The sequence below is a fragment of the Oncorhynchus mykiss genome, chromosome 5 (assembly GCF_057628025.1).
Source record: "Oncorhynchus mykiss isolate SJ-2025 chromosome 5, ASM5762802v1, whole genome shotgun sequence".
NCBI classification, from domain to species: domain Eukaryota; kingdom Metazoa; phylum Chordata; class Actinopteri; order Salmoniformes; family Salmonidae; genus Oncorhynchus; species Oncorhynchus mykiss.
Window position 1 is genome coordinate 33,357,844 of NC_143026.1, and position 17,273 is coordinate 33,375,116.

General features: G+C 42.3%; 1 protein-coding gene across 2 annotated transcripts in view; it reads right to left on the reverse strand.

The window, feature by feature from the left end:
• Positions 1-1,974: 1,974 nt before the first annotated feature.
• The window catches only part of LOC110523633 (arrestin domain-containing protein 1), a 48,268-nt gene continuing 32,969 nt past the window's right edge, over positions 1,975-17,273 (reverse strand). The window contains exons 2-8 of one of the 2 annotated variants that reach the window (XM_021602500.3): positions 15,667-15,777; positions 13,640-13,690; positions 8,349-8,503; positions 7,790-7,972; positions 7,412-7,588; positions 4,152-4,617; positions 1,975-4,035 (exon numbers count right to left, since the gene is read on the reverse strand). In XM_021602500.3, coding sequence (XP_021458175.2) covers positions 3,962-4,035; positions 4,152-4,617; positions 7,412-7,588; positions 7,790-7,972; positions 8,349-8,503; positions 13,640-13,690; positions 15,667-15,777 — 1,217 coding nt within the window. In that variant the 3' untranslated portion in view covers positions 1,975-3,961. The remainder of the gene's footprint in view (positions 4,036-4,151; positions 4,618-7,411; positions 7,589-7,789; positions 7,973-8,348; positions 8,504-13,639; positions 13,691-15,666; positions 15,778-17,273) is intronic. The other variant, XM_021602502.3, reaches the window with a different exon arrangement.

Here is a 17,273-nt window from a genome sequence, read left to right on the forward strand (position 1 = left end):
TTGGGCAGAATTAAACTTGGCTAAAGCTTCTATAGTGTCCGTGAGTTATTGACTATGAAAAATAAGAACCTAACACATGAAACATCAATGTTTATCTGTATTTTGCACATATTCATCCTCATGAGGACCCTGGTCCTGATCTGCCTCAGAGGATCGGACAACTAGACAAGCTGATCTGCATGGTTTACCAACATTGGATTAAAACAAGCTTATATATTGGGTTCTGATGGGGTACAGCAGTTGAAAAAAAAATGATGTAACAACTAAGGATTCTAGCTTGAAAATAGAAACATTGATGGTGTACCTTGAGTTTAATCCTTAACTTTCTAGGGAGGAATTTGAACCTCCCCTTGCCTTCTTTCACAGCCTCAACCTGAGGAGGACTGGTATCATTTTGGGCCTTATTGACAGAGATGTTGGCTCCAACTCATCTTTTCAGGTCTGCCGATTTGAGGGAGGACTTGACACTAAATAATATATATTTTTAAAGCCTGTTGCACAATAATTTTGGATTTAATAAACTACATTAATGCAAAAATATTTTAAACACATCTACAAATATATTTGTTGTCGGCCTAAACATTATAGTTATTGCATTATGTCAAAAACCAAGTAAACATGTTTTTAAAGCCTGTTACAGTCATTTCTGTTTGTTTAACAAACTGATGTACATTTATTTTTTAAATACAATTAAATGAGTATGTTGTGAATTAAAGTAGTGAACAGTTTAGCAGTAAACAAGAGAAACGCTTTAATGCACCACTATTGGCTCTCTATCTCCCTCCTGTGGTTAATGATATATAGATTCTATTGTATCTAATAAATTGTTTGCACTTGTTGCATTTAATACTCAGCAGGTGTGTCTCCTTAATTTGTTTGTACAACTCTGATGAAGGCAAAAGGCCAAAACCTATGCAGACAATTGTAATTCATTTATAGCCACTTGCACTTTCAATTTCTTTCCCGACTGGATTAAATTAATACTTTTTTTTTGCATTTCTGCCTCCCTGGTTTGTTTTTCATGGTTTTGACTACGAGTACCTTTTGAACTACATATATTTTTTCTCCTACGCACCGGCAGCCTTCCATTCTAGCCTGAGTGCAAACCCTCATGCTGGCTATCCCCTGATAATGATAAAGGCCTACAGTCCACACACCTGGTCGGTGTCATCATCACAGCAGATGGTGGCACTCAGGACAATGCAATACAGAGTATAGAAGTTGGCCCTAATATTTTCCTCCTTTAGAAAAGATCCAACAGTGTAGCTTTTGTATCATGACACCTGAACAAAATCAGCATGGGATACTCATTCCAGCATAGAATATTATGCAGTGATAGAGCACAGATTATGGGAAATTATGTGATATTATGTAGCCCTTGCAGATTATAGTCCCTCCACCCGAAGGCATGTATGCAAACAGACATAAGCTCTGTGGTCCATGTCCTTGTGTAACACAGGGAGGATGATGGAGTCGGGCTAAGCAGTTTCTATGGCAACGGAGGAAGAGCGGTGCTGCAGTAAACAGTGAAGTGGTGAGCCCTGAGACGATCAGGCTTGTTCCTCCTTGCTCCTCTCACACTCTCCCCTGTTGCGCCCATTATCTTGGCTACTGGACATTATCTTGGCTATCATTCCATTGTCAAAGCATTATAAGGAAGGCAGCTAAAGTATAGTGTATAATAGTTACACCAAGATATGTGAGTAAGTAGCCTTGCACAAGCCGGAATGGCTCATAGGACCAAGAGCCTGTCTCCTGTTTCTGTAGCATGAGGCATATAGGATGGAAAAAAATCCCTGGCAGAGCGCACACGGTTGATAAACCCATTTATTTTGACGGCACCTGAGGTCACCTTTTTATTCTCCTTAGCCAACCACTTTTATAGCTTCATAATCTAACAATCTATGTACTTCGGGACATGTTTCTTAAATATAGGGCCCAACAAACCACTTTACTTTACAAAGCCAGTACAAATGATATGACAGATAATTTTATTGGTATTTTATTGGATTTACAACAAATTGAAATATTACATTGATTAACCAGGATGCTACTATTTTCCAGAATATTTTCTCTCTCTCAAATGGCTACCATATGCACCAGAAAACTGTTTACAAATAGAAAAATACAAAACCACACACCCATTTGTGAGGGGAAAAGAATGGACAATGAAAAACATGTCGGAGTTTATAAAGCTATAGTACTTTCGTGAAGAGAAATACAAACAACGGGGCAGAGGATTGATAAAGGCAGCCTGAAATGACTCGAGAACCAAGCTGCCGTAGCAATCTTGGAGATAACGGAATAGCACATGGTAAATACAGGTGTAATTTATATGGTTCTTTCAGAGCTGATACCTTATTAAAAATAAGAATTTGTTCTTAACTGACTTGCCTAGTTAAATAATGGTAAAATACAAATAAAAAATGAGTATAGAGCGGTGGTCTGAACCACAGATCAATTCCCAATACCATCTGCAATCTATTTTCTGGTATTAAAGGCTGTGACTGTACTATATAGGCTACCTTTTGAGGAGGGATGGTGGCACATGTATTCCCACAGCAGGTGCTAAAGGTTGTCTCATACAACTCTGTGAATACATAAGCCACAATGAGGTTGGCTTATGAATAAAAAAGGATGCTGTAATTGAGACAGAAACAAGACAGACATACAAAACAAACACTCATACAAACAGAGTGGATGATGTTGCCTGATGTTTGGCTTTCAAATTGAGAGGTCCAACGCTATCAACTATCAAAGACAGGAGGGGCGATCAGCCACACACAAACTGGTACACTTTATTCACATTCACACAGAAACTGGTACACTATATACCCATTCACACACAAACTGGTACACTATATACCCATTCACACACAAACTGGTACACTATATACTCATTCACACACAAAAACAGATACATGCACAGTTTTCAAACTGTCAAAAAGTGCTGTCTTGTGCTTGAACATTTAACACTGTTGGTTGTCACACCAACACATTTGATCAGCATGGACTGCCATTTCAAAAGCAACAGCAACCCTGAAGACAACTGTCTTCATCAGCACATAGTAATGCAGTTAGAACAGAATGAGTTAAGGCCACATGGGGAAAATCAACAGATCATCTCCATTAATTCAGGGTAAAGAAGGTGAAAGAAAAGTTGGTGTTTGCATCAGATGTCATAAATGCATATCAACCCTTGCTACGTCAGTTCCCCTGCATACCCAAGAGTACAATGTCCCGCTTGTCTGTTTCAGGATGACAAGGTGTGACAAGACAAGATGCACATTCCAGAAGCTCCTTGTCAGTAGATCACAGGTTGATGGAGTATGTTCTTCGTCAGCAGGCATCATTGAACTTAAGTGAAGATCTGAAGCTTTTCCAATAGGCTCCATTCTCTTCCGTTGATGGCCACCAGGGGGTAGACATGCTAAGAACCTCATGTCTAGCTAGGCCACCCCTACTCCACTCATCAAAAGAGGGAGCCACTGCGGTGGAAGTGGATCGGAATTACAGTAGTGTGCACATTTGGAAGGAAACTACAATAAAGACCAGATTTTGGTTGTGTTTGAAGGATGAAAAAGGAGATATAGTAGCAGGCCTACAACAATTTCAAGTCAACAATGCAAGAATATTCACAATTTGTATTACCCACTACGTTTAGTCTCCAATAGACTCCAATTATGGAATATCCTACCTTCTATAAGTTATCTCTGAAGTCCTCCTGTTATGCACAGGGAATTTGCACTCTCATTCCATCTATATAACAGCAGGTCCTTTAAGCCAGGGAGAAGGGGGTATAAACTATAATACAAAATCTGATACGATCCCTTTAAAAAATATATTTTAAAGTAATATTTAGGAGGAGAGCAAGTTCTGTGCACTTGGAGAAAGGGTTGCAGTATCCTATTGGTCCTTTAGGGAGTGTAATTGTGGTTGTGAGCTGCATTATGCTCAGTCCTCACTCCTGCGGTCTGCTGTTGTTGAAGCTGGAGTTGTTGCTGCTGCAGCTCTCCTCATATGTGGGAGGGGGTTCTGTAAGATACACAGACAAACCAGAGAAACAGTCAGACTATATAGTAGGCTATTGTTCACTAATCATTGATCATCATACTGACACAGTTTGGAGGGGGGGGGGGGGGGTGACTCACCATGTGTGAAGTCCCAGGTGCTGTACTCAGGGGGGAGTATGAGAGGACAGGACGTGGGTACTGGGGTGGCGTTTCCTTCTGTGAAGAAGGGGATGGTGGCCCCAGTAGACACACAGAACAGAGGCGTTGAGGTGTCATTGGCATGTCGCTGGCTGGGGGGGAAATCTACACCGGGAGTGTAGCTGAATGCACTGGGGGACATGGTGGGGGGCTGGCCGGATTGGTCCTGCTGGGAGTGACTCTTTGTGGGGATCTCCTCGTTGACTGAACCCCCTGCACCCAACACCTCCTCCAAGTCCTCCTCAGCCGGGGGCGCGCTCGGGGTAACCCCTTCTGGGCCGGGGTTGGGGCTGATGGTTGTTGGGGCTGGAGTTGAGGGCATAGGTCGTGACGGGATCAAGTTGACAGCGATGTTCCCGATGTAGATGGGTAAAGTGACAACTGTCTCGGGGGACTTTAGTGATACCTGCAGCGGTCACAAGATACAATGTAAATGTGTTTAAACATCCTATCATTCCAAGATGCTCCTTTAACACTGCAATGCAGCTATTCTCATCTCAATATCAAACCATTTATGGGTAACAATTAAGTACCTTAATGTGATTGTTTTCAATTAAAATTGTAAAAAAGAAACAAAAATAGCTTCTTAGTAAAGAGTAATTTCTCAAGAAAGAATTTGGCTAGGACTGTCTGGGATTGGTCTGAGGGGGAGGGGAAAACTGAAAACTAGCTGTTATTGGCAGAGCGGTTTGGAACGCTCTTTCTTATTGGTCTACTAACTAATTGACCGTCTTTTCAAACAGCTCTTACAGTAAAAGGGCATTGTCATAATGTTTGGGCTGTTCCCAACAACAACAAAATCTTGGTCGACCAAGAGTTGTCTGTTCTTTCGACCAATCGATTGGACAACATTTTTAAACATGCATTTTTCCATATATAGACACATCCTGTGTTTTAATCAAATCAACTATATACACTGAGCTTGTCTAACGCTTTAAGCGAACTGTTTGATGAAATAATTAAGAGACACAAATGACTAGAGGGAATCCGACGGCAATTCATTTGATTGTGCCATCTGGCTCAGACTTGCTGCTGTGTAAAGAAAAAGAGAAGACAGCAGTGGCTGTGTGACTAGCACCCGTTGTCTCTCTCTCTTCCCTGCAGCAGCGACCACCACAGAACATCAGTGTGTATTGCACTGTCCATGTTGCTGAAGCTGCAACATAATTACACCCATTTCTGACTGAAAAGTTCTGTTACCGAAATCCCTCATTGCTCTCTTTAGGTGGCACATGTATGCTTCAAATGCACGTGACCAATAGGGCCTGACCTATAGCATATCATAATCACATCAATAAATTGGTTATAACAAACTCTGAACACCGTAACACGTGACAGCATAATGGATGCAGAGGAAGTGACAAATTAACTCGAAGCAGGTTGCTGGTTGCGCAGGAGGTAAAGGGGAAGATGTGTGGAATAAATTTGACTAGTTGTGGAAAATACTGGAGATCAAGAAAAATAAGATAAGAAGAAAGCACTGTGTGCATATTAGGCCTGTGTGTGCCAAACAGGCGCTGTTAGTTTACAATATACTTTTTCTGACCGTTTGTAACATTGTAAACAACACTAAATAAATGAATAGCGTACCAGAGAGTCTGGTGTAATTCTTTATTATTTTTGGTAAAGCCTTTATTACAGCAAAGACTAAAAACAGTCGCATTCATTCGTGAATGCAATTTCTGAAATGGAACGGTTTAGGCCTATTTATTGTTTACACTAATTAGTCAAGTTATCGCTTTATTTTATTTGAAAACTAAAATGCTTGATTGCATTTCACATCATGAATGACTCGTATGCTGTGTGATGACATGAACGAATGAACGGATGATTGATACAGTAGCCTATATAACTATTGAAATATAGGCCTAAGTAAGTTACGATATTAAGACTAAAGGAAAGGATGTGCTCTTAGACCTACGGTGGTTATACAAGGCTGCTATACTAAGCCTACTAATGATTATGACATTACTTATTATAATAATAATAATTATAATAATAATAATAACAATAAGGAGCTCAAGGGAAAAGGAGGGTTATTATTATTATTATAAATAATAATTTCTGACATTTGGAACAGTGTAAACAACACTAAATAAATTACAAATAACACCAGAGAGGCTGGTCTAACAAAATGTATTAGCGCATAGCAAAGATTAAAAACAGCCCAATTTGTTAAATTGTTGCGTGAGGCTTGATGCTCACAGAATCGGTAGGCTATCGACCAAACACGTAAACAGGCAAAAGAGGCAGGATCTGTCTTATTTCTGTAGATATGTATGGAAGATTTATAAAGCCAGGCACGTTTAACAGTTAAGGCGATTGATTATAGACCTAATTAATTTGGCGTTTCCTCTCTCCTCACTTTTCTTAGACAATTACGACAGGGGCTGTTTTCTCATCTCCTAACTCCGCTGCTGCCTCCGCCGCATTGTTTTCAACACCAATGTTGATGTGTTCCAGAACCGCGGACAGCGACCTCTATTCAACACGAGAAAGCGTGTGTGTTATAAAATAATAAAATCTTTATTTCTGTTGTACCATTGTTCTTACATATGATAACCATATACAATTTCAGTAGCACATGTCTTACAACTGATGGACTGGGCCATCCCCACAGCCTCCAGAATGGATCAGTCCACTCAGACAGGTGTCTTGTACACCATGTTTTTAGTTTTTTTGCAACTGCTCGACTACAAAAATCTCAGTCGACCAACAGCCTATTGACCAAACAATCGAACAATCGACTAAATGGGGTCAGCCCTACATAATTTTCCCAATTTTACAGTACTTTTCCAACCTCATAGTGTGGAAATAGATAATAGATATAAAACACAGGACAATCACATGTTTGACTGCACTGGGCCTTTAAGGACTGTACTGACAAAAATAGCTTTGCCATACTGTATTAGGAACAAGAGATTACCATAGTTATAATCCCTGAACTCACTAAAGAGACATCTGAGACTGAGCATGAATGATTTACAGCATACTACATCACAGGTGCATTGGGTTAATGAGAGGATTACAGCACTATGATACAGTATGAGGAACAGTGTCTGGTTTATATTACAACTTTATTTAACTACAACTATAGAAAGAACACTGTACAACTGCTACAAGTCTAAAGCACCACTTGTGAACAACACTATTCATTGAGGGGATCCCAACAAGTGCACTTCATTGAGGGTGTTACTAACCTGGATGAAGTAATCGATCTCTATAAGGCTACAGCCGGCCAGGCCAGACTGGGGGAGGGGAGGTACGATGATTTGCTCCCGCCACTCAGCATGTTTCCCCGCCTTCACTCCCGCCCCCTCTACCTCTGCTATGGTCCGCAGGTCAAAAACAGCCCGTTTGGTCTTATAAGTCACTTTCTGATCAGGAGAGATTCATCAGAGTGAAGCCCATCAGACCAACATACAGATGAGACAATACAGAGCAAAGCATCACATCCCTTCACATCAATATATACGGTATATCAGCATTTGCCCATAAACCAGTCAGACTATCTGTTTTGCAGGACAAAATAGGTAAAGGAACAAGAGCACATGAGACATTAAATAGGTCTTGGGTACCTGTATGAGGCTGGCCAGCACACAGCCCGTGTCCTTGCCTGACTTGTTGTGGATCTCAGTGGCTAGTCTGATGATCTGGCCTGGTGTGTATCCCCTCTGGTCACTACAAGCCTTCATCATGAGGGTGCCCGTCTTCACCAGGAGGTAGCTGAACCTCTTAGTGGTCACAGCATAACTGGGTTGCTGGGGAGAAGCAGTCATAGGAAGGATAAAACAAGCCGTTCCAACGGACAGGTGAACAGAGCATAGAAACAGAGAAATTAGAGCTGGGGGTAAGGAGGAGTCCTCCCGTAATCTTTAATAAAAGACAAGATAGTGGTTGTGCTGCGCTCATTGTGCTGAAATCAAATCCCATAACTATCCAACTAAATAAGGCATGATCAAATAAGTGGGCACTCTATGGGTAGTTCACTGTCCTCTTCAGACATTATCTACTGTTCCAGTAGACAGTCTCTAGCCAAGTACTATATCTAGTTATTTTTTTAGGTAATTCCATTGAAATGACTGCATTACAAAACAATTGAATTATATTGTTGAGACAGTGTTGACTGGTCTTTACCTCAATGTTGGGCACTTGGTTGAGGTTGAGCAGGTTAAGTAGGTAGAAGGGCCTCTGGGCCTTGTAGTCCTTGGAGAAGCGAGGTGTGTCTATGACGGCTCTCACACGGTAAACAATCTTCCCAAAGGGCCCTTCAAAGGAGGTCGGGGCAGCCACTTGGTTGGGCAGAGAGAAATACAGCTATTAGACAGTGCAAGATTGACCACAGAAAGTTTAAGGTTGTATACAAAAATGTACTCATTGAGATAAATAATTCACGACATCAAGTGCTACAGCTACTGCATCGACATTAACCAAAGCTGTTTCATTTATTTCATAAAGCCTGTGCTGTCTGCAGATGAATCCTATAAACAAGAATATGAGATTCTAACTAAAACAGACTGGCAGTCTAAAATTATGTCTGTCATTGTGTGTGCTTTATCAGAGAAATGCCAGTCAGTGCTTGGTCTGAGCAGTGGGAGGCAGATAGATCAGATCAGGGGGACAGATACTCAGTGCTCCTAGCAGCGCTGTCACCAAGTGTCTGTGCTCATCTGTCTGAGCTGTACAAATCCCCTCCTAAGAGGACAGGAGGAGGACACTGTTGATTTACACAGTCCAGAAAGGACAGATGATAAAGGAGGAGGGGAGGGGAATGAGGAAAGGAAACTGAAGAAGGGAAACACAAAAATAACAATTCTGAGAGGTTGGATGGAGAGAAGGAATGGAGAAGAAGGACAAACAGAGATACGTCTACAGTATATCCTCAATCCGAATACATTTACAAAGGTCATACTGTGTAATAGAAATGTCCATCTATTGTTTTCAGCTCATGCCTTAAAGCATGACAGGTGCTGATACATTCAAATTAGAATGCGTGGTGTCCACTGATTTACCCATTGGCCTTTAACCAAACACATTATTGTACATTCCTATAAATCATTGGAATAAATAGATTGATTCAATATGGTAGAGATGATCCATTCTAATTCTGCACTCCTACTCATTTAAATGATTATGTCAGTAGTGGGTGCTGCACAGGGGAATTTCCTGCTGTCAATAAGGATTAGTGAGGAGCAGCAGGCTGGGTGTAAAAGGCTTGGCAGAACAGACACAGACAGGCTCCTGGCCAGAAGGAACCCAGCACCAGGGGCACTTGTCTGACTGAGTCTATGGGCTGACAAAAAGCTCTTCCACTATCTCTTCTCCAGCATCCTCCACAGAACCAAGGGCTCCTGTTTTTAAGTCTTTACTTGTCAGTGTTTAAGTACATCCAGCAATCCTCACAGCATGAACAGCAGTTTTAATGTAGCATCCAATTTGGAGGAGCTCTCGAGCCTAGATGTTAAAGCCTCCCCTGTCAGCCCCTGACCTGACAACAAGCAGGGGGCACTGTCACTGGGTCACTGCCTGGATGATCCCGTCATCAGCTCTGGAATTATCATGTCTTCTGCCTGTTCTGTAGACGAGGGTGGGAGGAACAGCGGGGGGGCAGGGGGCCCACAAGGCGCAATTAAACACTGACAGGACTAAAGGACTATATATAGACATCCATCCCACCCCACCGAGCCCAGACAGAGTGGAGCCTAATGGACAGACACTGAACTGTCTGTGACCTCACACCTGCATGTACTCGAGTTCACAGTCCAGTCAAAAGAAGCATTCTAAATGTCATGTGTTATTACACAGGGGTGTGTCTGTGGGGACACAATATGGCTCTCTCGGCTACTGGCACTTGTTAACTCTGCCTTTGTGTTAGTACTTGGTCGGGGATGACTTTGACATATATCACCCACTTAGACAGGAGATATTGGCTGACTGAAGCATTTAGGATTAAAGAGCAAATTTAGTATTTAATTTATTTATTTAATTTTTTATTTATTTCACAATTTTTTCACCTTAACCAGGTAGGCTAGTTGAGAACAAGTTTTTATTTAGAACTGCGACCTGGTCAAAATAAAGCAAAGCAGTTCGACACATGCAACAACACAGAGTTACACATGGAATAAACAATCATACAGTCAATAATACAGTAGAGAAAAGTCTATATACAGTGTGAAAATGAGATACAGTGTGAAAATGAGATAACATAAGGGAGGTAAGGCAATAAATAGGCCACAGTGGCGAGGTAATTATGATATAGCAATTAAACACTGGAGTGATAGATATTGATAAATGAACGTAATAAGCAACCTCTGTCACGCCCTGACCTAGTTATCTTTGTTTTCTTTATTAGTTTGGTTAGGTCAGGGTGTGACAAGGGTGGTTGGTTTAGTTTTTATATTGTCTATGTGTTTCTGGCCTGTCTAGGGTTTTTGTATATCTATGGGGTTTTAGTATGTCTAGGTATTTGAGGTCTATGGTGGCCTGAATTGGTTCCCAATCAGAGACAGCTGTTTATCGTTGTCTCTGATTGGGGATCCTATTTAGGTTGCCATTTCCATTTTCCATTTTCCATTTTGGTTTTGTGGGTTATTGTCTACGTGTAGTTGCCTGTCAGCACTCTAGTTATATAGTGTCACGGTGTTCGTTCTTTATTAAAGTAGTATGTACGCCTATCACGCTGCGCCTTGGTCTCATCACTGTGACGAATGTGACAGAATAACCCACCAAACAAGGACCAAGCAGTGTGAAAAGGAGGAGCAGCGCTTAATGGGGAGATGGACCTGGGAGGAGATATTAGATGGAGCAGGACACTGGACACCGCCGGGGGAGTATCGCCGTCCTAAGGAGGAGTTAGAGGCAGCGAAAGTGGAACGGCGATACTATGAGGAGAAATACATGAGAATAAAGGAACAGCGAAGATATGAAGGTACACGGCTAGCACGGAAGTCCGAGAGGCAGCCCCAAGATTGGGAGGCACACGAGGAGATTGGCAGAGTCAGGTAGGAGACCTGAGCCAACTCCTCATGCTTACCGTGGGGAGTGTGTAACTGGTCAGGCACCGTGTTATGCAGAGATGCGCACGGTGTCTCCAGTGCACTATTCTAGCCCAGTGCGCTCTATTCCAGCTCCTCGCATTTGTCGGGCTAGAATGGGCATCCAGCCAGGACGTATTGAGCCAGCTCTATGTTCTGGACCTTCAATGTGTCTCCACGGTCCAGTGTATCCTGTGCCTCCTCCCTGTACTCGCCCTGAGGTGCGTGTCACCAGCCCGGTACCACCAGTGCCGGCACCACGCACCAGGCCTACAGTGCGCCTCCAGGGTCCAGTACGCCCTGTTCCTGCTCCTCGCACTCGCCCTGAAGTGAGTGTCCCCAGCCCGGTAACACCAGTGCCGGCACAAGGCCTATAGTGCGCCTCGGCAGTCCAGTACGCCCTGTTCCTACTCCTCGCCCGAGGTGCGTGTCCCCAGCCTGGTACCACCAGGCTTACAGTGCGCCTCGGCAGTCCAGAGCGTCCGGCGACAATACCCAGTCCGGAACCTCCAACGACGTGCCACAGTCCGGGGCCTCCAGCGACGTGCCACAGTCCGGGGCCTCCAGCGACGGGCCACAGTCCGGGGCCTCCAGCGACGGGCCACAGTCCGGGGCCTCCAGCGACGGGCCACAGTCCAGAACATCCAGCGACGGGCCACAGTCCAGAACATCCGGCGAGGATCCGCAGTCCAGAGTCTCCGACGATGAACCAGGGGTCAGTGATACAAGAACACTCAGTGTAAAGAAAAGCGGCGGCGTCCAGAACCAGAGCCGCCACCGAGGTTAGATGCCCACCCAGACCCTCCCATATAGGTTTAGGTTTGCGGCCTGGAGTCCGCACCTTTGGGGGGGTTACTGTCACTCCCTGACCTTAGTTATCTTTGTTTTCTTTATTATTTTGGTTAGGTCAGGGTGAGACAAGGGTGGTTGGTTTAGTTTTTGTATTGTCTTGGTGTTTTTTTTCCATTCTAGGGTTTTTGTATATCTAAGGGGTTTAATATGTCTAGGTATATGTAGGTCTATGGTGTCCTGAATTGGTTCCCAATCAGAGACAGCTGTTTATCGTTGTCTCTGCTTGAGGATCCTATTTAGGTTGCCATTTTCCATTTAGTTTTTTTGGTTTGTACCTGTCAGCACTCTTGTTATATAGCTTCACATTCGTGTTGTTTTGTTCAGTGTTCGTTCTTTATTAAAGTAGTATGTACACCTATCACGCTGCGCCTTGGTCTCATCACTGTGACGAACGGGACAACTTCTCCTTTTGAAAGTGGCGTCAATATGAGTCAAAAACATTCTAGAGTCAAAATTGACGACAAAGTGTATATAGGATACATTTTCTTATAAAGTCAGTCTCGTCAAAAATGGCAATTTGTGAGATAATTAGGAATAAAATATATGTCATGGAATGAAGGGTACCATAAAAGTCTTTCTTGAGTTGGGTTGATTTCAATCCTGCCCACAGGACCCAGGCAATCATCAATTCGGAGCGCACCGATCATAATGCCCATGGTAAACTTGGTATGACATTCGATATCCCTATGGGAGCTAGTTAGGGACCACCGATAAATTACACAATGTACATGGGACAATATTTTTTTAAATCAATAGCTCCAAATTTCAATGACTTAACCTCAAACCACCTATAAATTGTAGAAATATTTAAAGCATTTAATGAGACAACTAAAATCTGGGCAACATGAAAATGTTGCCTCATTTACATTGTGTAATTTATTGATGGTCTCTAACTATCCCCAGAGATAGGCTATCCAAAGTCAAACCAACTTTGCCACAGTCGCACACCGGCTGGCTGAAGCTAATTGGGGAAAGAAGTTGGCTAGCTTGCCTAGGCTCCTTCCAGACACAAGACCTTAAACTGTTTCAAGTTATTGAGAAGGGTGAGTGACTAACTGTGTACTGTTTTGTCAGTGACAGTACAAACACTTCCCATGTTTGACCGTACACACAAGACACCCACATCAAAGCACACCTCCAAAACCTTTCCTAACATTTCCTAATGACAGGAATTGAAACCGAGGCTAAATCAGGAAGTTCAGCCCCTCTTTAAGGTGAAGTGCATAAAGCACAAGGGCAGAGACAGAGTCAATAGTGTGCCCTACCTGTGATATGAAAAGACATCTCTTTATTTACCTGTACAAACTGTACTGAATGTTCTTTCGTTGTTAGACAAAGAGCCAAGGGCACTAGGCAATACTACAAAGGCAACAAACACTTTGCCTGTTCAGAAATTTTATCAGCTGTTTTACCAGTTTCCTTCAACGTCACTAACAACAGTTCTGGTATACTGTAAAGATGTTTTGTTTTTTTATTGACCTCAGTATGGTTGACATGGTGGAATGCAGTTCAACAGGTTTTCCAGACTAATTCCAAACATACCTGGAATGAGAAATTGAAAAGGGAAGCTGTGCTCGCCAGCTGCCAGTATACCTGTAAGAGAGATTTCACTTGGTCAGATAGACAAGCAACATCACATTTAGACAGACAGACATACACAGACACACAGACAAAGAATGCAAGACAGACTGACTAGTAGCCAGTGTAAGTTTTCACACAACCAGCATGGCTACCACTACATTCTGCAGCGATACGCCATCCCATCTGGCTTCCGCTTAATGGGACTATCATTTGTTTTTCAACAGGACAATCACCAAACACACCCCCAGGCTGTGTAAGGGCTATTTGACCAAGAAGGAGAGTGATGGAGTGCTGCATCAGATGACCTGGCCTCCACAATCACCCGACCTCAACCCAATTGAGATGGTGTGGGATGTGTTGGACCGCAGAGTGAAGCAAAAGCAGCCAACAAGTGCTCAGCACATGTGGGAACTCCTTCAAAACTGTTGGAAAAGCATTCCAGGTGAAGCTGGTTGAGAGAATGCCAAGACTGTGCAAAGCTGTCATCATGGCAAAGCGTGGCTACTTTGAAGAATCTAAAATATATTTTTATTTTTATATATACACTTTTTTGCTTACTACATGATTCCATATGTGTTATTTCATAGTTGTGATGTCTTACAATGTAGAAAATAGTACAAATAAAGAAAAACCCATGAATGTGTAGGTGTGTCTAAACTTTTGACTGGTACTGTATATATATATATATACACAGTATTACCATTCAAAAGTTAGGGTCACATAGAAATGTCCTTGTTTTTTAAGAAAAGCATTTTTTTTGGCCAGAAACAAAGACCTTTCTTTTGAAACTCGTCAGTCTATTCTTGTTCTGAGAAATTAAGGCTATTCCAGGTGAGAAATTGCCAAGAAACTGAAGATCTCATACAACGCTGCGTACTACTCCTTTCACAGAACAGCGCAAACTGGCCCTAACCAGAATAGAAAGAGAAGTGGGAGGCCCCGGTGCACAACTGAGCAAGAGGACAAGTACATTAGTGTCTAGTTTGAGAAACAGACGCCTCACAAGTCCTCAACTGGCAGCTTTATTAAATAGTACCCGCAAAACACCAGTCTCAACGTCAACAGTGAAGCGGCAACTCCGGCTTGCTGGCCTTCTAGGCAGAGTTGCAAAGAAAAAGTAATATCTCAGACTGGCCAATAAAATGAAAAGATTAAGATGGGCAAAAGAACACAGACACTGGACAGAGGAATTCTGCCTAGAAGTTCTACCTTCCTGATTTTATTATTAAATTACATCAAAAAGATTAAATCAGCTCTCTTGACTGTAATTGTGCGGTTCAGACGGCTTAGTGGGTTGTTGGAGCAGTGCTTTCAACACCAAAGTTATGGGTTAATGAATCAGTATGGATATAGAATATATAAAAATAACAAGGAAAGAATATGGATTATACTATATATGCAGACAGGAAGAAAGAAAACAGAGTTGAACAGCCTGCTCTCTGCTCTCTGGTAAAAACACTGGGTCTCTAGGTGAGAAAGGTGGTGGAGTTAAAATATTAAGCAACATATTGGTGGTACGTTAATCTAACCAGCATAAATTACGTTCTTCACAGATCACATACTGAACTCCCTGACCAGTACTAGGACAGAGCACCACCAGACAGTTAAACAGATGGGATCTGTGGAGCACAGCACATCTCTTCTCTTGATCAGTAATTGAGAGGGCAGACAGAACATTTAGTGCAGGAACACCCATATGCAGGGAACTACTACTTTAGCTGATGGCAGTTTCACTAGTTTTGTCACAAGAGCTGTGGAAAATGTTAATTATCCCTTAGAGTGATCACCAATATAAATGCAAAACCACTCTTGCGGACAAAAACCCAATCAAGAGGCAGAAAGCTACATTATCATACATTTTATAATCAACAGAGATGAAGAGGGCTGCAACACGGCCACTGAAGAGCCTCTATTTAGATTCTCATTCTATACCTTATACTCTATACATGTTGAATCAGTAGCCCCAAAATGGCTTCCATAGTCCTCACCTTTGTCAGCTACAGACAGTGTGCTGCTGAAGTATTGCTCTTCCAGTGTCCATGACATGTCATTCATTTTGTTGGAGACCCCACATGATCCCAGGCAGTTCACCTTAATGGCTGGAATGGAAAGAAAGAAAAGAGTCAATCAACCGTATACAGTTTACTAACTTAGTCTATCATCCATAACTCTCTAAAATGGTAGTTCTCACAATGTTTTTTTTTTTATCTAAGTAATGAGCTGGTATAAAAAAACAGAGCCCATAAATGGTATGGATGCTACAAACACCGAATACCAGAGTTTTCAATTAATGGTGTCTATAAATATGTTTTTCTGTTGACTAGAAGCCCAGTGTTCAGAGAGTATTCCCTTTAGAGAGAATACCCTGAGTCCTGGTGTGTTCACTGTGTTGTGTAAAAACAGCAGCACTCAACATTCAATAGTGATGGGTTGGTAGAGTTATTTGAACAGACTGTATTAGCCTCGCCGCTCACCTGTTCGATGGGGCTATCGATTATGTTGCTGAGAAGCTAATGCAAGTCAAATCCAATAGCTAGCCTGTATGGGGCGAGCCAGCCAGCCTTGCCCCATCGGGACAGGCAGACTCTACAACTACGTCAAACTTCAGATGAACCAGATGTTTTCTGGGTAATATTATCATTATATAAGTACAGGTCAACCTAGATATGTACCAGGAGATTAGATCATGTTTCATGATGCAGCATACATGCAGCCACTACTAATCTGATGTCCTGTGATAAGCTCCTATCTCCTTCTTTGAGAATGAACCAGAGGGTTATTTTGATCAGACTGCACACAGCGGTCACAACACATACGACGTCCCACTGGGCACACACTGGTTAAATCAACGTTGTTTCCATGTAATTTCATTGAAATGACATAGAACCAATGTGAAAAAGACGTTGAATTGATGTCTGTGCTCAGTGCTCAGCGGGGTGACGTATGGAGCGGGTCTGTGTGGTTTAAAGGCCTTTGTGTTGAGTTCCATACCGTTGGAGAGAAAAACACAGCGAATGCCACAGACTTATTAGCATCATAATGACCTTACCCGAGGCCCACCACAGACCCTCACAAAGCATGATGCCTTACTTTGGTCATTAGTGGCGGCTGCTGCAGTTGGGCAAAGGGGCTCTATTCTCTCTTGGTCATAAATAATCTTACAAAACAGACACTTGATTGTGTTGTGTAGTTATCAACAGATGGAGAGGGAGGAGGAAATAGGAGAAACAGTATCAGTGCTGCCAATATTCATGTGAAACCGGTGTCGAATGGCTGCCATTTTGTGTTCAATGATGGTTAGAAAAAAACATATTGGAAAACAAAATGTATTGTTTAACTGATGTTAAACCCATCATCAGCCTGCTGTGTTCAGCCATGTTTGAGTGTTGAGATGATTATGTAACAAGTTGGGTAAGCCTGGGAGATTTTCTGAAGCCCAATTCACCAAACACATCTATCTATCTATCTATCTATCTATCTATCTATCTATCTATCTATCTATCTATCTATCTATCTATCTATCTATCTATCTATCTATCTATCTATCTATCATCTGTCTCTCCTCCCCCTTCCTCTCTCTAAGGAGGAACTGAAA